This window comes from Oncorhynchus kisutch, linkage group LG27 (genome assembly GCF_002021735.2).
Source record: "Oncorhynchus kisutch isolate 150728-3 linkage group LG27, Okis_V2, whole genome shotgun sequence".
Lineage (NCBI taxonomy): Eukaryota > Metazoa > Chordata > Actinopteri > Salmoniformes > Salmonidae > Oncorhynchus > Oncorhynchus kisutch.
This window is the reverse complement of record NC_034200.2, coordinates 43,516,307-43,539,554: the sequence shown is the minus strand read 5'-3', so window position 1 is coordinate 43,539,554 and position 23,248 is coordinate 43,516,307. Positions and strand designations below refer to the sequence as shown.

Here is a 23,248-nt window from a genome sequence, read left to right as displayed (position 1 = left end):
GTTGAGAGAATGCCACGATTGTGCAAAGTTGTCATTAAGCCAAAAGGTGGCTCCTTTGAAAAATCTAAAAAATATTTTGATGTAATATTTTTGATTCCGTGTGTTATAGTTTCTCTTCTATTCTAATAGTAAAACAACAAAGGAAAACCCTGGTAGTTGTGTCCACTTTTGACTGGTACTGTACGCATTTTACCCCATCTATTGATGCTCTCAATAAGAATACATTTCTGTGTGAGGCTTGTGGCAACTTTAACAAAATTCACACGAGTTCCTATTCTTTCCGGCAGTTTTTTTTCTGACTTTTAAATGACATAGTTTCTTGATCTGCATGTTGTTGACAGTGTAGTAAACGTTTTCTAATAGAACTACTGTATCAAATCGGTGTTGATTTCTCTTTGAGACAGATAATTAGTGTCTTATCTAAATTGACACACAAGGAGACAGTCTGACACCCCATGAGCACATCGACATTTTATTTACAATATTTCCCCTGAACAGTACGGTTCTTATACAGTATATATATATATATATTTTTATATATATTTTTTAAATACACTACTTTGAACTGGAGCCCTATGGGCTTCGGTAGTGCACTATATAGGGGCTAGGGAGTTGTTGAAATACACTGTAGGTCTCTATAGATCAGCTCTGACACCGAAACCAGGTCCAGGGGGAGGCTCAGACAGACTCGTCAGTCCTCCTGCTGGCTCGCAGGAGAAACGCCCGTTCCTGGAAGATAAAAAAATAAAATATATATATATATATATAGAATGTGAGTCTATATACAGTATATTTCATTCTAGATTAAATAATCAAACCCTGGTCAAGTGTATCATTAGTAAGTTAAAACACAACATTCTATTGCAGCCTGAGATCCAAAGCCTGGAATATGTTTACATTTTTTATTTCACCTTTATTTAACCAGGTAGGCCAGTTGAGAACACCTTTATTTAACCAGGTAGGCCAGTTGAGAACACCTTTATTTAACCAGGTAGGCTAGTTGAGAACACCTTTATTTAACCAGGTAGGCCAGTTGAGAACACCTTTATTTAACCAGGTAGGCCAGTTGAGAACACCTTTATTTAACCAGGTAGGCTAGTTGAGAACACCTTTATTTAACCAGGTAGGCTAGTTGAGAACACCTTTATTTAACCAGGTAGGCTAGTTGAGAACACCTTTATTTAACCAGGTAGGCCAGTTGAGAACACCTTTATTTAACCAGGTAGGCCAGTTGAGAACACCTTTATTTAACCAGGTAGGTCAGTTGAGAACACCTTTATTTAACCAGGTAGGCCAGTTGAGAACACCTTTATTTAACCAGGTAGGCTAGTTGAGAACACCTTTATTTAACCAGGTAGGCCAGTTGAGAACACCTTTATTTAACCAGGTAGGCTAGTTGAGAACACCTTTATTTAACCAGGTAGGCTAGTTGAGAACACCTTTATTTAACCAGGTAGGCCAGTTGAGAACACCTTTATTTAACCAGGTAGGCTAGTTGAGAACACCTTTATTTAACCAGGTAGGCTAGTTGAGAACACCTTTATTTAACCAGGTAGGCTAGTTGAGAACACCTTTATTTAACCAGGTAGGCTAGTTGAGAACACCTTTATTTAACCAGGTAGGCTAGTTGAGAACACCTTTATTTAACCAGGTAGGCTAGTTGAGAACACCTTTATTTAACCAGGTAGGCTAGTTGAGAACACCTTTATTTAACCAGGTAGGCTAGTTGAGAACACCTTTATTTAACCAGGTAGGCTAGTTGAGAACACCTTTATTTAACCAGGTAGGCCAGTTGAGAACACCTTTATTTAACCAGGTAGGCTAGTTGAGAACACCTTTATTTAACCAGGTAGGCTAGTTGAGAACACCTTTATTTAACCAGGTAGGCTAGTTGAGAACACCTTTATTTAACCAGGTAGGTCAGTTGAGAACACCTTTATTTAACCAGGTAGGCTAGTTGAGAACACCTTTATTTAACCAGGTAGGCTAGTTGAGAACACCTTTATTTAACCAGGTAGGCTAGTTGAGAACACCTTTATTTAACCAGGTAGGCCAGTTGAGAACACCTTTATTTAACCAGGTAGGCCAGTTGAGAACACCTTTATTTAACCAGGTAGGCTAGTTGAGAACACCTTTATTTAACCAGGTAGGCTAGTTGAGAACACCTTTATTTAACCAGGTAGGCTAGTTGAGAACACCTTTATTTAACCAGGTAGGCTAGTTGAGAACACCTTTATTTAACCAGGTAGGCTAGTTGAGAACACCTTTATTTAACCAGGTAGGCTAGTTGAGAACACCTTTATTTAACCAGGTAGGCTAGTTGAGAACACCTTTATTTAACCAGGTAGGCTAGTTGAGAACACCTTTATTTAACCAGGTAGGCTAGTTGAGAACACCTTTATTTAACCAGGTAGGCCAGTTGAGAACACCTTTATTTAACCAGGTAGGCTAGTTGAGAACACCTTTATTTAACCAGGTAGGCTAGTTGAGAACACCTTTATTTAACCAGGTAGGCTAGTTGAGAACACCTTTATTTAACCAGGTAGGTCAGTTGAGAACACCTTTATTTAACCAGGTAGGCTAGTTGAGAACACCTTTATTTAACCAGGTAGGCTAGTTGAGAACACCTTTATTTAACCAGGTAGGCTAGTTGAGAACACCTTTATTTAACCAGGTAGGCCAGTTGAGAACACCTTTATTTAACCAGGTAGGTCAGTTGAGAACACCTTTATTTAACCAGGTAGGCCAGTTGAGAACACCTTTATTTAACCAGGTAGGCTAGTTGAGAACACCTTTATTTAACCAGGTAGGCCAGTTGAGAACACCTTTATTTAACCAGGTAGGCTAGTTGAGAACACCTTTATTTAACCAGGTAGGCCAGTTGAGAACACCTTTATTTAACCAGGTAGGCTAGTTGAGAACACCTTTATTTAACCAGGTAGGCCAGTTGAGAACACCTTTATTTAACCAGGTAGGCTAGTTGAGAACACCTTTATTTAACCAGGTAGGCTAGTTGAGAACACCTTTATTTAACCAGGTAGGCCAGTTGAGAAGTTCTCATTTATCAAGATTTATGACAAAAAAACGTTTTATTTTTTATTTAATAGTATTCAACCATCAACCCTTTGTGTGTAACAAGCACTAGTGATTGTCTATCATTTTATAGGGATGTGCATCTCTCCTTTCATGAATCATTCAATACGCATCTATATACACATATCTACACACACACACACACACACATCTATACACACACACATCTATCCATACACATGGGCTCTGTTACGATACAGGAACGTTAACTTTAGGGCTGAACCCATTTAGTCGACTAGTTGAGTTTGTTTTCGTCCAGCAGTTAACAGAACAATGAATGAAATGGCCTCTTGGATTGCACCGACACTACCGGCACCACCGGCACCACCGGCACTACCGGCACCACCGACACCACCGACACTACCGGCACCACCGACACTACTGGCACTACCGGCACCACCGGCACCACCGGCACTACCGGCACCACCGGCACCCCTTTGTTTTCTACACTGCTGCTACTCGCTGTGTATTCTCTATGGGCTGGTAGGTGACTCTCTAAATGTAATCCGTTAGTTACTAGTTACCCTGTCCAGTTGTAAATCAGTAACGTAATCTGATTATTCAGTTACTTTTAGATTACTTTCCCCTTAAGAGGCATTAGAAGAATACATAAATGTATGTTACCAATTGAATGCCATCTATTGCAGAATAAGTCAATGTTGAAGTTGACATAGCTGGCCATATGTGGGATCCGCACTATGCAGCTGTTATTCCATAGGCTGGGATCCACACTATGCATCTGTTATTCTATAAGCTGGGATCCACACTATGCAGCTGTTATTCTATAGGCTGGGATCTGCACTATGCATCTGTTATTCTATAAGCTGGGATCTGCACTATGCAGCTGTTATTCTATAGGCTGGGATCCTCACTATGCAGCTGTTATTCTATAGGCTGAGATCCACACTATGCAGCTGTTATTCTATAGGCTGGGATCCACACTATGCAGCTGTTGTTCTGTAGGCTGGGATCCTCACTATGCAGCTGTTATTCCATAGGATGGGATCTGCACAGCGCACAACTTACTTGTGAGAAACACGTAAATTCTGTCAATTTATTTATTGTCTTCTATTTGGAGCGCTCCTGTGAATGTTGAATAAGGACGAGCACACAGAAGTAGACCTATAGACTACCTGGCCTGATGACACATAGAAGTAGACCTATAGACTACCTGGCCTGATTACACATAGAAGTAGACCTATAGACTACCTGGCCTGATTACACATAGAAGTAGGCCTATAGACTACCTGATGACACATAGAAGTAGACCTATAGACTACCTGATGACACATAGAAGTAGACCTATAGACTACCTGATGACACATAGAAGTAGACCTATAGACTACCTGATGACACATAGAAGTAGACCTATAGACTACCTGATGACACATAGAAGTAGACCTATAGACTACCTGATTACATATAAGTAGACCTATAGACTACCTGGCCTGATTACACATAGAAGTAGGCCTATAGACTACCTGATGACACATAGAAGTAGACCTATAGACTACCTGATGACACATAGAAGTAGACCTATAGACTACCTGATGACACAGAAGTAGACCTATAGACTACCTGATGACACAGAAGTAGACCTATAGACTACCTGATGACACATAGAAGTAGACCTATAGACTACCTGATGACACATAGAAGTAGACCTATAGACTACCTGATTACATAGAAGTAGACCTATAGTCTACCTGGCCTGATTACACATAGAAGTAGGCCTATAGACTACCTGATGACACATAGAAGTAGGCCTATAGACTACCTGATGACACATAGAAGTAGACCTATAGACTACCTGATGACACATAGAAGTAGACCTATAGACTACCTGATGACACATAGAAGTAGACCTATAGACTACCTGATGACACATAGAAGTAGACCTATAGACTACCTGATGACACATAGAAGTAGACCTATAGACTACCTGATGACACATAGAAGTAGACCTATAGACTACCTGATGACACATAGAAGTAGACCTATAGACTACCTGATGACACATAAAAGTAGACCTATAGGCTACCTGGCCTGCGTGAAAACAGAGGCATAATAATGTGCCCATTTGGGGATCTGATAGTGTTTCTGATTGATTAACGCCCCACCACCAATGAGCTGTGGAGCTTCTCAATGTTTTCTTCACCTCAAACAGAAAGTGAACGAAGTCTGTTTTTCCATCCATTGAAAATGTCAATAGTTCCTCAATGTATTTGAAAGATGTTTCCAGCTCTCTCCCTTTCGATAACCACTCAACGTGAAAGGGAACAATGTCATGCTCTGAACACCATACAAATAGTCCTACCTGATTACTTCTTATCAGTGCTCTGATCCAATAGATACACCATACAAATAGTCCTACCTGATTACTTCTTATCAGTGCTCTGATCCATACAAATAGTCCTACCTGATTACCTCTTATCAGTGCTGGACTTGGACTGAAATTTGCAGTGATGAAAGAAGTACCCAATTGTAAAAGTATAGATACCCTAATAAAGTTACTCAAGTCACCCAGTAAAATAGTACTTGAGTCAAAGTATTTGGTTTTAAATATACTTAAGTATCAAAAGTATAAATCATTTCAAATGTCTTATATTAAGCAATCCAGACGGCATAATTTTCTTGTTTTTAAAATGTACAGATAGCCAGGGGCACACCCCAACGTTATTTACAAAAGATGCATGTGTGTTTAGTGAGTCCGCCAGACCAGAGGAAGTAGGGATGACCAGGGATGTTCTCTGTTTAGTGAGTCCGCCAGACCAGAGGAAGTAGGGATGACCAGGGATGTTCTCTGTTTAGTGAGTCTGCCAGATCAGAGGCAGTAGGGATGACCAGGGATGTTCTCTGTTTAGTGAGTCTGCCAGACCAGAGGAAGTAGGGATGACCAGGGATGTTCTCTGTTTAGTGAGTCCGCCAGACCAGAGGAAGTAGGGATGACCAGGGATGTTCTCTGTTTAGTGAGTCCGCCAGACCAGAGGAAGTAGGGATGACCAGGGATGTTCTCTGTTTAGTGAGTCCGCCAGACCAGAGGAAGTAGGGATGACCAGGGATGTTCTCTGTTTAGTGAGTCCGCCAGACCAGAGGAAGTAGGGATGACCAGGGATGTTCTCTGTTTAGTGAGTCCGCCAGACCAGAGGAAGTAGGGATGACCAGGGATGTTCTCTGTTTAGTGAGTCCGCCAGACCAGAGGAAGTAGGGATGACCAGGGATGTTCTCTGTTTAGTGAGTCCGCCAGACCAGAGGAAGTAGGGATGACCAGGGATGTTCTCTGTTTAGTGAGTCCGCCAGACCAGAGGCAGTAGGGATGACCAGGGATGTTCTCTGTTTAGTGAGTCCGCCAGACCAGAGGAAGTAGGGATGACCAGGGATGTTCTCTGTTTAGTGAGTCCGCCAGACCAGAGGAAGTAGGGATGACCAGGGATGTTCTCTGTTTAGTGAGTCCGCCAGACCAGAGGAAGTAGGGATGACCAGGGATGTTCTCTGTTTAGTGAGTCCTCCAGATCAGAGGCAGTAGGGATGACCAGGGATGTTCTCTGTTTAGTGAGTCCGCCAGACCAGAGGAAGTAGGGATGACCAGGGATGTTCTCTGTTTAGTGAGTCCGCCAGACCAGAGGAAGTAGGGATGACCAGGGATGTTCTCTGTTTAGTGAGTCCGCCAGACCAGAGGAAGTAGGGATGACCAGGGATGTTCTCTGTTTAGTGAGTCCTCCAGACCAGAGGAAGTAGGGATGACCAGGGATGTTCTCTGTTTAGTGAGTCCGCCAGACCAGAGGAAGTAGGGATGACCAGGGATGTTCTCTGTTTAGTGAGTCCGCCAGACCAGAGGAAGTAGGGATGACCAGGGATGTTCTCTGTTTAGTGAGTCCGCCAGACCAGAGGAAGTAGGGATGACCAGGGATGTTCTCTGTTTAGTGAGTCCGCCAGACCAGAGGAAGTAGGGATGACCAGGGATGTTCTCTGTTTAGTGAGTCCGCCAGACCAGAGGAAGTAGGGATGACCAGGGATGTTCTCTGTTTAGTGAGTCCGCCAGACCAGAGGAAGTAGGGATGACCAGGGATGTTCTCTGTTTAGTGAGTCCGCCAGACCAGAGGAAGTAGGGATGACCAGGGATGTTCTCTGTTTAGTGAGTCCGCCAGACCAGAGGAAGTAGGGATGACCAGGGATGTTCTCTGTTTAGTGAGTCCTCCAGATCAGAGGCAGTAGGGATGACCAGGGATGTTCTCTGTTTAGTGAGTCCTCCAGACCAGAGGAAGTAGGGATGACCAGGGATGTTCTCTGTTTAGTGAGTCCTCCAGATCAGAGGCAGTAGGGATGACCAGGGATGTTCTCTGTTTAGTGAGTCCTCCAGATCAGAGGAAGTAGGGATGACCAGGGATGTTCTCTGTTTAGTGAGTCCTCCAGATCAGAGGCAGTAGGGATGACCAGGGATGTTCTCTGTTTAGTGAGTCCGCCAGATCAGAGGAAGTAGGGATGACCAGGGATGTTCTCTGTTTAGTGAGTCCGCCAGACCAGAGGAAGTAGGGATGACCAGGGATGTTCTCTGTTTAGTGAGTCCGCCAGATCAGAGGAAGTAGGGATGACCAGGGATGTTCTCTGTTTAGTGAGTCCTCCAGATCAGAGGAAGTAGGGATGACCAGGGATGTTCTCTTGATACGTGGGTCCATTTCCCTGTCCTGCTAAGCATTCAAAATGTAACGAGTCATTTGGCTCGTCAGGGAAAATGTATGAGAGTTAAAAAAGTACAATATTTTCTTTAGGAATGGTGAAGTAAATGTAAAGATACTCAAGTAGTTTTTGGGGTATTTTACACCACTAGAAATAGGTTCCGGTACTCATTTTGAATGCTGGTACTGTATTAGATTTAGGAGTTCCACAATACTGTTAGATAATATTCTATAAAGAGGAACAGGAACTCCACAATACTGTTAGATAATATTCTATAAAGAGGAACAGGAACTCCACAATACTGTTAGATAATATTCTATAAAGAGGAACAGGAACTCCACAATACTGTTAGATAATATTCTATAAAGAGGAACAGGAACTCCACAATACTGTTAGATAATATTCTATAAAGAGGAACAGGAGCTCCACAATACTGTTTTAGATAATATTCTATAAAGAGGAACAGGAACTCCACAATACTGTTTTAGATAATATTCTATAAAGAGGAACAGGAACTCCACAATACTGTTAGATAATATTCTATAAAGAGGAACAGGAGCTCCACAATACTGTTTTAGATAATATTCTATAAAGAGGAACAGGAACTCCACAATACTGTTTTAGATAATATTCTATAAAGAGGAACAGGAACTCCACAATACTGTTTTAGATAATATTCTATAAAGAGGAACAGGAACTCCACAATACTGTTAGATAATATTCTATAAAGAGGAACAGGAACTCCACAATACTGTTAGATAATATTCTATAAAGAGGAACAGGAACTCCACAATACTGTTAGATAATATTCTATAAAGAGGAACAGGAGCTCCACAATACTGTTTTAGATAATATTCTATAAAGAGGAACAGGAACTCCACAATACTGTTTTAGATAATATTCTATAAAGAGGAACAGGAACTCCACAATACTGTTTTAGATAATATTCTATAAAGAGGAACAGGAGCTCAAGCAGTAGAAAACGTGAGGCGCCCGTACTCCGCTCCGGTGAGCTTCTGCCAAGGTCAAGCACTGCTTCTTATCCTGTACGCAAATAGCCTACAGCTGTGGAAACTGAGCGTTCCTGAATATTTTATATATTGTTGCAAGTTCACTTGGCAAGCTGACCCAAGTTAGTTGACACAATATTTCAAATTCGTTGCAGACAGGCCATGTAGCAAATGTGATTTATAGGATATAGATTTTTTTTTAATCAGGATATTTTCTACTGGCAGTCTGCAATGTTTATTTGTTGGCTTTATGTAGATTCTTTTTTACATATTGGCATTCGCAATAGAAGTTACTTTTTAGGACTATAATTCTTCATTTAGATATAATTTTGATTGAGATATGAAGACATTATTATAAATTAAGTGAAACTGTTTCACAAAAAATGTGAAGATGTGAAAATCATAACTGTAGAAGTGGCATGAGAAAAGGTTGCCGACTCATGTAGCCTATTACAACGCAGTTACATGCATAACGTTCGATAAGTCTACTAAACTGAAGGAGAGGACATATCAATTCGGTCACAACAGATAGGAGATATTTTCCGGGGGGGGGGGGGACCATGAGTAAAAACATTAGTGAAGCGGTGATTTTCATATTTTTTTACCCCGTGGTATCCAATAGTTTTTTTTTAGTAGCTACTATCTTGTCTCATCGCTACAACTCGCGCACTGCGCCTGGCCCGCCACAAGAGTCACTGGTGAGCGATGAGACAAGGATATCCCTACCGACCAAGCCTTCCCTAACCCGGACGACGCTAGGCCAATTGTGCGTCGCCCCACGGAACTCCCGGTCGCGGCGGGTTACGACAGAGCCAGGGCGCAAACCCAGAGTCTCTAGAGCGCCCTTAACCACCCGGGAGGCCCGATTTTCATAACTTTTGAATCTGTTTTCTGTCCCATGAATGCTTCATTTGGATCGGTTTGGGCTCCCGGACTAGTGCACTACTAACATTTAAACCAGGGACCGACGGTGAAATCGTTACATCCCCAAACAGTCTTCATAGTTCCCCTGCTAGACAAGTAACATAATGCCGTTGCATTGCAGGGACAGGACGAGCACCAGTCCAGTTCTCGTCTTTATAGTTCCCTGCTAAACGACATGCTGTTTGTGTTCATGAGACAGACAGGAGGGTAGACGTTCATACCTGGGCCCAGGCGGAGGAACGTTCCCAGCTTTCAGCTCATCAATGATCTGATCGATGTCTTTTGGACTCAGGTCTTCCTGGAAAGCAGAGGACAGAAACGTCACAATAACATCCTATCGCCTCAACACCAGTCTATTTACCCAGTATCGCCACAACACCAGTAACACCACCAGTCTATTTACCCAGTAACGCCACAACACCAGTCTATTTACCCAGTATCGCCACAACACCAGTAACGCCACAACACCAGTCTATTTACCCAGTAACGTCACAACACCAGTCTATTTACCCAGTATCGCCACAACACCAGTCTATTTACCCAGTAACGCCACAACACCAGTCTATTTACCCAGTAACGCCACAACACCAGTCTATTTACCCAGTAACGCCACAACACCAGTCTATTTACCCAGTATCGCCACAACACCAGTCTATTTACCCGGTATCGCCACAACACCAGTCTATTTACCCAGTATCGCCACAACACCAGTCTATTTACCCAGTATCGCCACAACACCAGTCTATTTACCCAGTATCGCCACAACACCAGTCTATTTACCCAGTATCGCCACAACACCAGTCTATTTACCCAGTATCGCCACAACACCAGTCTATTTACCCAGTATCGCCACAACACCAGTATTGCCACAACACCAGTCTATTTACCCAGTATCGCCACAACACCAGTCTATTTACCCAGTAACGTCACAACACCAGTCTATTTACCCAGTAACGCCACAACACCAGTAACGCCACAACACCAGTCTATTTACCCAGTATCGCCACAACACCAGTCTATTTACCCAGTATCACCACAACACCAGTCTATTTACCCAGTATCGCCACAACACCAGTAACGCCACAACACCAGTCTATTTACCCAGTATCGCCACAACACCAGTAACACCACAACACCAGTCTATTTACCCAGTAACGCCACAACACCAGTCTATTTACCCAGTATCGCCACAACACCAGTCTATTTACCCAGTATCGCCACAACACCAGTCTATTTACCCAGTATCGCCACAACACCAGTCTATTTACCCAGTATCGCCACAACACCAGTATTGCCACAACACCAGTCTATTTACCCAGTATCGCCACAACACCAGTCTATTTACCCAGTAACGCCACAACACCAGTCTATTTACCCAGTAACGCCACAACACCAGTCTATTTACCCAGTATCGCCACAACACCAGTAACGCCACAACACCAGTCTATTTACCCAGTATCGCCACAACACCAGTCTATTTACCCAGTATCACCACAACACCAGTCTATTTACCCAGTATCGCCACAACACCAGTAACGCCACAACACCAGTCTATTTACCCAGTATCGCCACAACACCAGTAACACCACAACACCAGTCTATTTACCCAGTAACGCCACAACACCAGTCTATTTACCTTTGAATTAGAGGTCGACCGAATATGATTTTTTAACGCTGATACTGATACCGATTACTGGAGGACCAAAAAAGCCGATACTGATTAATCAGACAATTATTTATTCATTTGTAATAATGACAATTACAACAATTTTTATTTATTTATTTTATTTATTTCACCTTTATTTAACCAGGTAGGCAAGTTGAGAACAAGTTCTCATTTACAATTGCGACCTGGCCAAGATAAAGCAAAGCAGTTCGACAGATAAAACGACACAGAGTTACACATGAAGTAAAAACAAACATACAGTCAATAATGCAGTATAAACAAGTCTATATACAATGTGAGCAAATGAGGTGAGAAGGGAGGTAAAGGCAAAAAAGGCCATGATGGCAAAGTAAATACAATATATCAAGTAAAATACTGGAATGGTAGTTTTGCAATGGAAGAATGTGCAAAGTAGAAATAAAAAATCATGGGGTGCAAAGGAGCAAAATAAATAAATAAATTAAAATTAAATACAGTTGGGAAAGAGGTAGTTGTTTGGGCTAAATTATAGGTGGGCTATGTACAGGTGCAGTAATCTGTGAGCTGCTCTGACAGTTGGTGCTTAAAGCTAGTGAGGGAGATAAGTGTTTCCAGTTTCAGAGATTTTTGTAGTTCGTTCCAGTCATTGGCAGCAGAGAACTGGAAGGAGAGGCGGCCAAAGAAAGAATTGGTTTTGGGGGTGACTAGAGAGATATACCTGCTGGAGCGTGTGCTACAGGTGGGAGATGCTATGGTGACCAGCGAGCTGAGATAAGGGGGGACTTTACCTAGCAGGGTCTTGTAGATGACATGGAGCCAGTGGGTTTGGCGACGAGTATGAAGCGAGGGCCAGCCAACGAGAGCGTACAGGTCGCAATGGTGGGTAGTATATGGGGCTTTGGTGATAAAACGGATTGCACTGTGATAGACTGCATCCAATTTGTTGAGTAGGGTATTGGAGGCTATTTTGTAAATGACATCGCCAAAGTCGAGGATTGGTAGGATGGTCAGTTTTACAAGGGTATGTTTGGCAGCATGAGTGAAGGATGCTTTGTTGCGAAATAGGAAGCCAATTCTAGATTTAACTTTGGATTGGAGATGTTTGATATGGGTCTGGAAGGAGAGTTTACAGTCTAACCAGACACCTAAGTATTTGTAGTTGTCCACGTATTCTAAGTCAGAGCCGTCCAGAGTAGTGATGTTGGACAGGCGGGTAGGTGCAGGTAGCGATCGGTTGAAGAGCATGCATTTAGTTTTACTTGTATTTAAGAGCAATTGGAGGCCACGGAAGGAGAGTTGTATGGCATTGAAGCTTGCCTGGAGGGTTGTTAACACAGTGTCCAAAGAAGGGCCGGAAGTATACAGAATGGTGTCGTCTGCGTAGAGGTGGATCAGGGACTCACCAGCAGCAAGAGCGACCTCATTGATGTATACAGAGAAGAGAGTCGGTCCAAGAATTGAACCCTGTGGCACCCCCATAGAGACTGCCAGAGGTCCTTGACAATGCTTGACGCACAACGAAGAGCTGCTGGCAAAAAGCACGAAAGTGCTGTTTGAATGAATGTTTATGCACCTGCTTCTGCCTACCACCGCTCAGTCAGATACTTACATACTTGTATGCTCAGTCAGATTATATGCAACGCAGGACACACTAGATAATATCTAGCAATATCATCAACCATGTGTAGTTAACTAGTGATTATGATTGATTGTTTTTATAAGATAAGTTTAACGCTAGCTAGCAACTTACCTTGGCTTATTGCATTCGCGTAACAGGCAGTCTCCTTGTGGAGTGCAACGAGAGAGAGGCAGGTCGTTATTGCGTTGGGCTAGTTAACTGTACGGTTGCAAGATTGGATCCCCCGAGCCGACAATGTGAAAATCTGTCGTTCTGCCCCTGAACAAGGAAGTTAACCCACTGTTCCTAGGCCGTCATTGAAAATAAGAATTTGTTCTTAACTGACTTGCCTAGTAAAATAAAGGTCTAAAAAATAATATATATATTTTATTTTTTAAATCGGCGCCCAAAAATACCTATTTCCGATTGTTATGAAAACTTGAAATCGGCCCTAATTAATCGGCCATTCCGATTAATCGGTCGACCTCTACTTTGAACAGGCTATGGTAGTAGGTACCAGGAGCACCGTTTTGAGGGTGTCAACAACTAAAACGCTGCTGGGTTTTCCTACACAACCATTTCCCGTGTGTATCATGAATGGTCCACCACCCAAAAAGACATCCAGCCAAATTAACACAACTGTGGAAAGCATTGGAGTCAACATGGGCCAGCGCTTGATACCTTGTAGTGTCCCATGCCCTAATTGAGACTGTTCCTAGGGCAAAACAGGGTGCAACTCGATATTAGGAACGTGTTCCTAATGTTTTGTCCACTCCGTGTATATCGTTGTGTTTTTTTGTGTGAAGCAGAGAATAACTCACGTAGTAGTTGTCATTGATCTGGACCATGGGAGCGTTAACACAGGCACCGAGACACTCCACCTCTATTAGAGAGAACATCTTGTCTGACGTCATCCCTCCTACCTTGATGCCTGAGGGAAAAATATATTTTTTTTAATGGTCAAATCTAGCCATTTTTTATCTCAATATCTAAATGTTTTCTGGGTAACTGTTAGCATCACTGATTGTTTTCATTGAAAATGTATATATATATAAAAATATAGCTTCTTAGCAAAAATAAATTTCTTAAGCAAGACTTCAGCTAAGACAGTTTGGGAGTGGTCTGAGTGGAGAGGGGAAAAGTGAAAATTTGCTGTTATTGGCAGAGAGGTTTGGAACTCTTTCTTATTGGTCTATTAACTCATTTACTGCCTGGTGATGTCACCGTGTAGGCCAAGACTCCATCCCACTAAAACAGGTTGAAATGCCAGGTGGTCTTTTCAAACAGTTCTTACACTAAAGGAGCATTATCATCATTTTCACAGTATTATTCCAAACTGTGTGGAGATAAATATATAGAAAAACACAAAACAATCATGTTTTTGATTACACTGGGCCTTTAACATAGTACTAATTACACTGATCTGATGGAAGAATTGGTGAACTGGGATCTTGATAGCCGAGTCTCAGATCTGTTGGTGTTGTTACCTAATCCATTCCATAAGGAGCTGGCAACAGACCAGAAACGGACAGGCACCCAGGCTATATTAAAGAGACCAGAAACGGACTGACTCCCAGGCTATATTAAAGAGACCAGAACAAACTTCAAATTCTATTGCCTAATATGTCTACCTATCATGGAAATAGAACAATGAAAGCTGTGTCTACCTATCATGGTTAAATAATAGAACAATGAAAGCTGTGTCTACCTATCATGGTTAAATAATAGAACAATGAAAGCTGTGTCTACCTATCATGGTTAAATAATAGAACAATGAAAGCTGTGTCTACCTATCATGGTTAAATAATAGAACAATGAAAGCTGTGTCTACCTATCATGGTTAAATAATAGAACAATGAAAGCTGTGTCTACCTATCATGGTTAAATAATAGAACAATGAAAGCTGTGTCTACCTATCATGGTTAAATAATAGAACAATGAAAGCTGTGTCTACCTATCATGGAAATAGAACAATGAAAGCTGTGTCTACCTATCATGGTTAAATAATAGAACAATGAAAGCTGTGTCTACCTATCATGGAAATAGAACAATGAAAGCTGTGTCTACCTATCATGGTTAAATAATAGAACAATGATTCCAATACAATACATATAACATAATAATGGTTTTCCTCCACAGCTTAAAGCTTCTGTGAACACATCTACACAGAACAACAATATAAACACACCCTGTAAAGTGTTGGTCCTATGTTTCATGTGCTGAAATAAAAGATTCAAGACTTATTTCTCTATAATGTTGTGAAACAAATGTGTTTCCATCCCTGTTAGTGAGCATTTCTCCTCTGCCAAGATAATCCATCCACCTGACATGTGTGGCATATCAAGAAACTGATAAAACAGCATGATCATTACACAGTTGCACCTTGTGCTGGGGACAAAGTTTTGTTACACAACACAATGCCACAGATGTTCAAGTTGAGGAAGCGTGCAATTGGCATGCTGACTGCAGGACTGTCGACCAGAACTGTTGCCAGAGAATTTAATGTTCATTTCTCTACTAGAAGCCGTCATTTTAGAGAATTTGGCAGTATTTCCAACCGGCCTCACATTCACAGACCACGTGTATGGCGTTGTGTGAGCGATCGGTTTGCTGACTTCAACGTTGTGAACAGAGTGCCCCATGGTGGTGGTGCGGTTATGGTATGGGCAGGCATAAGCTACGGACAACAAACACAATTGCATTGTATCGATGGCAGTTTGAATGCACTTTTGAATGACAAGATCCTGAGGCCCAACATGCCACAGTCAACAGTCTGATCAACTCTACGCGAAGGAAATGTGTCGTGCTGCATGAGGCAAATGGTTTGTCACACCAGATACTGACTGGTTTTCTGATCCACACCCCTACCTTTCTATTTAAGGTTACCAACAGATGCATATCTGTATCCCCAGTCATGTGAAATCCATAGATTAGGGCCTAATGAATTTATTTCAATTAACGGATTTCCTTAAAACTCTGTAAAAATCTTTGAAATTGTTGCGTTTCTAGTTTTTGCTTTTGGATAAAATGTTTTTCCCTGATGTTTATATTTGCAGAACATCTACTTCCATGTTGTTCATCTGTCATAAATATACGCAGTCAAGACATCTGTTTTCCATCTCCACTTGAATCCCCTTCATTCTAGGTCCGTCTGTGAACCAAACGGGACAGTCGACCTCTTACCCAGTTTGTTCTGGAGGGCCTCCAGGATGCTGTCGGAGTCGCAAAGCATGCAGGGAGTTGTAGTGCAGATCTGGATGTGGTACTTTCCCACCGGCTGCCTCAGGAACATGGTGTAGAACGTCGCTACCTCATAGATCCTCATCGGAGGGACCTCAAGCACCTCGGCCACCTGGGAGAAGAGAGCGAGAGAGAAGGAAACAATTCTGAAAAATGAAGGCTTGTGGACAGGAGGAGCGTTAATCTAATAATGGATGGAGTACTGAACACGCCCCAAGTCTACACAGGTTCTGTCGAATTCTATCGTTCTACAAATCGTTGCCAAACAGCAACAATTTTTTTTAACATACTCTATTCTAAAAACAGACCGATGCCTCAGGATATTGATTTATAGATTGATGACCTTGTTCATGGCTGAGATGGGGAGCCATCCATGCTGTCTCTGAGCCAGGTCCAACACAGGGATGGTGGCGGCCTGTTTGTGGCCCTCTGGGTACATACTAATGATAGCATCAATCCTCTAAAAACAACGACAAAACAACTTTTCATTAGTGAGGCTATATGATGTCCAGAAGAACAGAGAATGTGACCTTTTTTAATAAAGCTTCCTGTTCTAAACAGTTTATAAAGACGTGATCAAAGGGAGAGTCTGACGTGCAGGTATTGGTTGGTTGTGTTCTCGTCGACTTACCTTCAGGTTCTCCGCTGTGAACTCAAAGGGAGAGTCTGACGTGCAGGTATTGGTTGGTTGTGTTCTCGTCGACTTACCTTCAGGTTCTCCGCTGTGAACTCAAAGGGAGAGTCTGACGTGCAGGTATTGGTTGGTTGTGTTCTCGTCGACTTACCTTCAGGTTCTCCGCTGTGAACTCAAAGGGAGAGTCTGACGTGCAGGTATTGGTTGGTTGTGTTCTCGTCGACTTACCTTCAGGTTCTCCGCTGTGAACTCAAAGGGAGAGTCTGACGTGCAGGTATTGGTTGGTTGTGTTCTCGTCGACTTACCTTCAGGTTCTCCGCTGTGAACTCAAAGGGAGAGTCTGACGTGCAGGTATTGGTTGGTTGTGTTCTCGTCGACTTACCTTCAGGTTCTCCGCTGTGAACTCAAAGGGAGAGTCTGACGTGCAGGTATTGGTTGGTTGTGTTCTCGTCGACTTACCTTCAGGTTCTCCGCTGTGAACTCAAAGGGAGAGTCTGACGTGCAGGTATTTCTCTGATGGTTGTGTTCTCGTCGACTTACCTTCAGGTTCTCCGCTGTGAACTCAAAGGGAGAGTCTGACGTGCAGGTATTGGTTGGTTGTGTTCTCGTCGACTTACCTTCAGGTTCTCCGCTGTGAACTCAAAGGGAGAGTCTGACGTGCAGGTATTGGTTGGTTGTGTTCTCGTCGACTTACCTTCAGGTTCTCCGCTGTGAACTCAAAGGGAGAGTCTGACGTGCAGGTATTGGTTGGTTGTGTTCTCGTCGACTTACCTTCAGGTTCTCCGCTGTGAACTCAAAGGGAGAGTCTGACGTGCAGGTATTGGTTGGTTGTGTTCTCGTCGACTTACCTTCAGGTTCTCCGCTGTGAACTCAAAGGGAGAGTCTGACGTGCAGGTATTGGTTGGTTGTGTTCTCGTCGACTTACCTTCAGGTTCTCCGCTGTGAACTCAAAGGGAGAGTCTGACGTGCAGGTATTGGTTGGTTGTGTTCTCGTCGACTTACCTTCAGGTTCTCCGCTGTGAACTCAAAGGGAGAGTCTGACGTGCAGGTATTGGTTGGTTGTGTTCTCGTCGACTTACCTTCAGGTTCTCCGCTGTGAACTCAAAGTGAGAGTCTGACGTGCAGGTATTGGTTGGTTGTGTTCTCGTCGACTTACCTTCAGGTTCTCCGCTGTGAACTCAAAGGGAGAGTCTGACGTGCAGGTATTGGTTGGTTGTGTTCTCGTCGACTTACCTTCAGGTTCTCCGCTGTGAACTCAAAGGGAGAGTCTGACGTGCAGGTATTTCTCTGATGGTTGTGTTCTCGTCGACTTACCTTCAGGTTCTCCGCTGTGAACTCAAAGGGAGAGTCTGACGTGCAGGTATTGGTTGGTTGTGTTCTCGTCGACTTACCTTCAGGTTCTCCGCTGTGAACTCAAAGTGAGAGTCTGACGTGCAGGTATTGGTTGGTTGTGTTCTCGTCGACTTACCTTCAGGTTCTCCGCTGTGAACTCAAAGGGAGAGTCTGACGTGCAGGTATTTCTCTGATGGTTGTGTTCTCGTCGACTTACCTTCAGGTTCTCCGCTGTGAACTCAAAGGGAGAGTCTGACGTGCAGGTATTGGATGGTTGTGTTCTCGTCGACTTACCTTCAGGTTCTCCGCTGTGAACTCAAAGGGAGAGTCTGACGTGCAGGTATTGGTTGGTTGTGTTCTCGTCGACTTACCTTCAGGTTCTCCGCTGTGAACTCAAAGGGAGAGTCTGTCGTGCAGGTATTTCTCTGATGGTTGTGTTCTCGTCGACTTACCTTCAGGTTCTCCGCTGTGAACTCAAAGGGAGTGTCTGGGTTGTTTTCAGGAGTATCTCTGTGCTACAGTAGAAGAAAACGCAGAAAAAAATCAGTCATTTAATTGATGAACAGCAATATCTCATTGAGTTTCATAAGACATTTTACTCACCAGGCACAAACTAAAACATGTTAGTTAAACTGTTAAATTTGTAAACAAAGCAAACGTGTAAGGAAAAGCCAATATTTCCATAGATCATTTAGAAGGCGTGGTAAAGAATAGGAGACGAATCCCCCAGGCCACTCAGACTCAACTCTGGACCTCCCAGCCAGTTCCACTGCATTTTATCATTGTTCCCCTCTAATCAGGGTCTGGTTTAGACCTGGGACACCAGGTGGGTGATCCTCCTCTAATCAGGGACTGGTTTAGACCTGGTACACCAGGTGGGTGATTCCCCTCTAATCAGGGGCTGATTTAGACCTGGGATACCAGGTGGGAGATCCTCCTCTAATCAGGGACTGATATAGACCTGGGACACCAGGTAGGTGATTCCCCTCTAATCAGGGACTGGTTTAGACCTGGGACACCAGGTGGGTGAGTCCCCTCTAATCAGGGACTGGTTTAGACCTGGTACACCAGGTGGGTTGTTCCCCTCTAATCAGGGTCTGGTTTAGACCTGGGACACCAGGTGGGTGAGTCCCCTCTAATCAGGGACTGATATAGACCTGGGACACCAGGTGGGTGATTCCCCTCTAATCAGGGACTGGTTTAGACCTGGGACACCAGGTGGGTGATATTAATGATCAGGTAGAACAGAGAACCAGCAGGCTCTGGACTGCTGTTGAGTACCCCTGGTAAAGGCTATTGAGATGTATCCTGTACCTCTTCTCTGAGGGACAGTTGTATCCAACAACACACTGTGGCACGACAGACAGTGGGGGTGCATAAAGTTGTCTCTGCACACTGCCCCCTTGTGGACAGTAGTGTAATACTCCTATCCATGTTTTATTGGAATCTGACTAAATGCATCATTTCAAAACGGATTTGATTGTAGTTTACATTGGCAGTCCTTGGGACCACAACAGGTTCACATTTTGGGTTTTGCCCATTTTGGTTTAACACTACACAGCTGATTCAAATGAAAAGCTTAATGATGAGTTGATTATTTTTGAATCAGCTATGTAGTGTTAGAGGAGCAAAAACCAAAATGTGCACCCCTTGGGAAACCCTACACTGACACGCAGCGTCCTCCACCCTGACACGCAGCGTCCTCCACCCTGACACGCAGCGTCCTCCACCCTGACACGCAGCATCCTCGAGGACCCTGACACGCAGCGTCCTCCACCCTGACACGCAGCGTCCTCCACCCTGACACGCAGCGTCCTCCACCCTGACACGCAGCATCCTCGAGGACCCTGACACGCAGCGTCCTCGAGGACCCTGACACGCAGCGTCCTCGAGGACCCTGACACGCAGCGTCCTCTACCCTGACACGCAGCGTCCTCTACACTGACACGCAGCGTCCTCTACACTGACACGCAGCGTCCTCTACACTGACACGCAGCGTCCTCTACACTGACACGCAGCGTCCTCTACACTGACACGCAGCGTCCTCTACACTGACACGCAGCGTCCTCTACACTGACACGCAGCGTCCTCTACACTAGTAGTTATGAAAAGTGTCTTATCAAAGAAAGGATCATATACAGGTAACTATCCCCAAAAAAGGAAACACAAATGAGGGATACACAGAGTATTAAAAGCAGATGCTTCCACACAGGTGAGTTCATTAAGCAATTAACATCCCATCATGCTTAGGGTCATGTATAAAAATGCTGTGCAGGCCATTATTTTAGCTACCATGGCTATGCCCTCATAGGATGACAATGCCCCCCATCCACAGGGCACCAGCGGTCACTGAATGGTTTGATGAGCCGTCTCAGACTCCAGATCTCAACCCAATTGAACACTTATGGGAGATTCTGGAGCGGCGCCTGAGACGGTGTTTTCCACCATCAACAAAACACCAAATTGTCATTTCTCATGGAAGAATATAGTAGGGATATGACGCCAGAGTTCCAGAACACTTGTAGAATCTCCACCAGAGTTCCAGAACACTTGTAGAATATATGCCAAAGTGCATTGAACACACTTGGTGTTGGCGTTTCCTTTATTTTGGCAGTTACATGTATCATTGACTTGCAAAATATATAACTGAACGGCGAGCCGATAATTCAGGCCGATACTGGCCTTTTCTAGTCTATCGGCATTGCTGATAGACCCTCTACAGAGCACATGCAAGTGATAGACCCTCTACAGAGCACATGCCGCTACTCTGTTTCAGCACCACAATATAAGTTACTTGAATCTGGCTTATTGTGAGATCAATAACTCTGATAAATACATCATGGGTAAAAAACATTGTTTTTAATCAAATCAATTAAAGTAGTCGAAAGCTATCAAAGTTCTCCTTCTGAAACTGAACATAGGCTAGACCGTGCACAAGATGGTGAATTTTTGGGACAAGGCTTCATCAATAATGCCAAGAGTGTGAACCAGAGTGTGAACCATTTTAAGAATCTCAAATATAAACATGTTTTGATTTGTTTAACACTTTCTTTGGTTACTACATGATCCAAATCAAATGTTACGTCACCTTAGTGAAATGCTTTACAAGCCCTTAACCAACAATGCAGGTTTGACATATGTGTTTTCTCGTAGTTTTGATGTCTTCACTATTATTTTACAATGTAGAAAATAGTAAAAATAAAGAAAACCCCTGGAATAAGTAGATGTGACCAAACTTTTGACTGGTAATGTATATGGGGCAATTTAGCAATTAGGATTAGTTATCTGTAACAGTTATTGTAAATTAAGCATTGTTGCACACTGTTGGCATATATAGATAAATGCATATAATTTTTTTGTGACTCCTCAAACAGTCAAATTGAAATGCTCATCCCTACTTTACTAAGCGGTCTTGTGAAAAGCCTGACTCAAACCTAGAACCAAGCTATGAGGTTACAGATCCTGCACTCACCACGAAGATGCCCCCAGCTCCAGCTCTGGCAGCAGACCGGTGAACGCTCCTGACCTGCCTAGCCTGGGAAGAAGAGGAGACACGTATCATATCAACTGATCATGTGCACTAGAAGGTTTGATTCTGTGGAATACCAATCAAGACACATTATAGGTTTTACATGAAAACATTTGATTAAAAGACTTCCGATACTAATCTCGGGTTACCAAGAAGTAAACGTCTCTCGTCACTTCCTGTTAGAATCTGTCCACGAGAAATGACTTCAACACTATCAGGAAGGTTTGGCTGAACGACGGATGCAACAATGACAATTCTGATCAGTGTGATTCAAACCGATGAAGAAGTTGCGACGCATCAGTTTGTAGTGTTTATGAACTAGTCAGTCAGCTAACGGTGCAAGGCTCTTTACCGTAACTAACTTAACCAGTCAGAAAAACATAGCCAGCTATAGTAGCAAGTTAACTTGCAAGGGCAAGATATATTTTCACAACCATTCAAACAATAGTATTGTTCACATTAATATTGAACTAAATCATTACTCTAATGAGTAACTATCGTGTTAGCTAGGCCGCTTGTCCTTGTCAAGTGTCATGCAACATACCTCTTTCTTCATCAAACATAACTACCGGTTCTCCATTCCTAGAATTAGCCTAACACGAGTACTTTGTTACAGGCATACCGTTAGGGAAACAGCAGATCGAAATGCAGAAGATAGAAACATCTTCAAAGCGTAGCTGGTTTTGCCCCCTTGACACAACACTTATGTGACCACAGCAATGGCCCGATATCAACACAGCTCGATTGAGAGGGTCTGGTTTACGCTACGTCAAAAACTAATCTACCACAGATCGAAATTATTGGCAGTGTGAAGCAAATTATTTTCTGTCTAAACTTCTCTCCATAATGAGATTACAGAACATAAACCGATTGAATAATCTTAAATTATGTATTTGCATGAACTTCTGCATAAGATTTTTTTTTGTTACAATACAAATGACAATTACATCACACCTGCCAAGATCTACATTCTCACACCCCGATGTCCAGCGCCCATATCGTTCTCTGGCACACATTCTTCTTCGTTGAAGTTTAACGGTGGTCGGTATCCAATAAATGTTGCATTACCGCCACCTACTAGACTGGAGTACAACTCCCTTATAGTTTGCTTGAAACTGTCACAGACTCATTTTTATCCTGACCCTCGGTGAAAGCCTCGGGCTCCGATAACTTTACCGCACGTACCACCTCTGATACTTCACCCTCCTTCACTTCCATTTCTCCTCCTGTCTTCAGCTCAGTCTGTTTACACTTTCTACCATCCTTCTGTAACAAACATCTCCCTTTCTTCTGCCATTTTCAACAGACTCAAGCTAACCTCTTCCTCTCTCTCGCCCTCTCTCAGACCTCCTCTGCCTCTCTTTTCCCCCTCTATTCCTCCTCCATATTCCAAATAAACGTCTCCTTATGATAATACTGCACTTCTCCTGACATGCATCTTGTTCTTGCTTTCTCAAGAGACGCTATTTAACCGGCTGTCACAATCTCCGTACAATCAGCACGAACCCCTCGGGATGTCTCTCCTCCACATGGCCTCAAACTGCAG

The 23,248-nt window shown here is 43.2% G+C and overlaps 1 protein-coding gene and 1 non-coding gene across 4 annotated transcripts; both read right to left on the bottom strand.

Moving 5' to 3' along the window:
• Positions 1-446: 446 nt before the first annotated feature.
• LOC109880791 (NADH dehydrogenase [ubiquinone] flavoprotein 2, mitochondrial) lies at positions 447-22,672 on the bottom strand. 3 transcript variants are annotated; one of them, XM_031806772.1, is made up of 8 exons: positions 22,247-22,672; positions 21,646-21,708; positions 18,626-18,688; positions 16,551-16,667; positions 16,151-16,319; positions 13,789-13,898; positions 9,926-10,002; positions 447-729 (listed from the first exon to the last, which is right to left on the bottom strand). In XM_031806772.1, exons 1-8 carry the CDS (start codon positions 22,256-22,258, stop codon positions 636-638), a joined length of 705 nt encoding a protein of 234 aa, XP_031662632.1. In that variant the 5' UTR covers positions 22,259-22,672; the 3' UTR covers positions 447-635. The 3 variants fall into 3 exon arrangements, with proteins under 3 accessions (XP_031662632.1, XP_020328567.2, XP_031662633.1); XM_020472978.2 differs by having other exon boundaries at positions 22,325-22,455; XM_031806773.1 differs by lacking the exon at positions 16,551-16,667 and having other exon boundaries at positions 22,325-22,456.
• LOC116357857 (U6atac minor spliceosomal RNA) lies at positions 3,081-3,195 on the bottom strand. Its single transcript, XR_004205899.1, has one exon. It is a non-coding gene; the product is annotated as a U6atac minor spliceosomal RNA (small nuclear RNA).
• Positions 22,673-23,248: the final 576 nt, after the last annotated feature.

What these genes read in the sequence shown, in the direction of transcription:
- LOC109880791 (XM_020472978.2), bottom strand. Translation starts at nt 22,366, where the DNA reads ATGTTTCTATCTTCTGCATTTCGATCTGCTGTTTCCCTAACG. An exon ending in CCATCTCAGCCATGAACAAG is followed by an intron (nt 16,320 to 16,550) that starts GTCATCAATCTA and finishes CTCTTCTCCCAG; the next exon opens with GTGGCCGAGGTGCTTGAGGT. An exon ending in GTTCCTCCGCCTGGGCCCAG is followed by an intron (nt 730 to 9,925) that starts GTATGAACGTCT and finishes TTTATCTTCCAG; the next exon opens with GAACGGGCGTTTCTCCTGCG.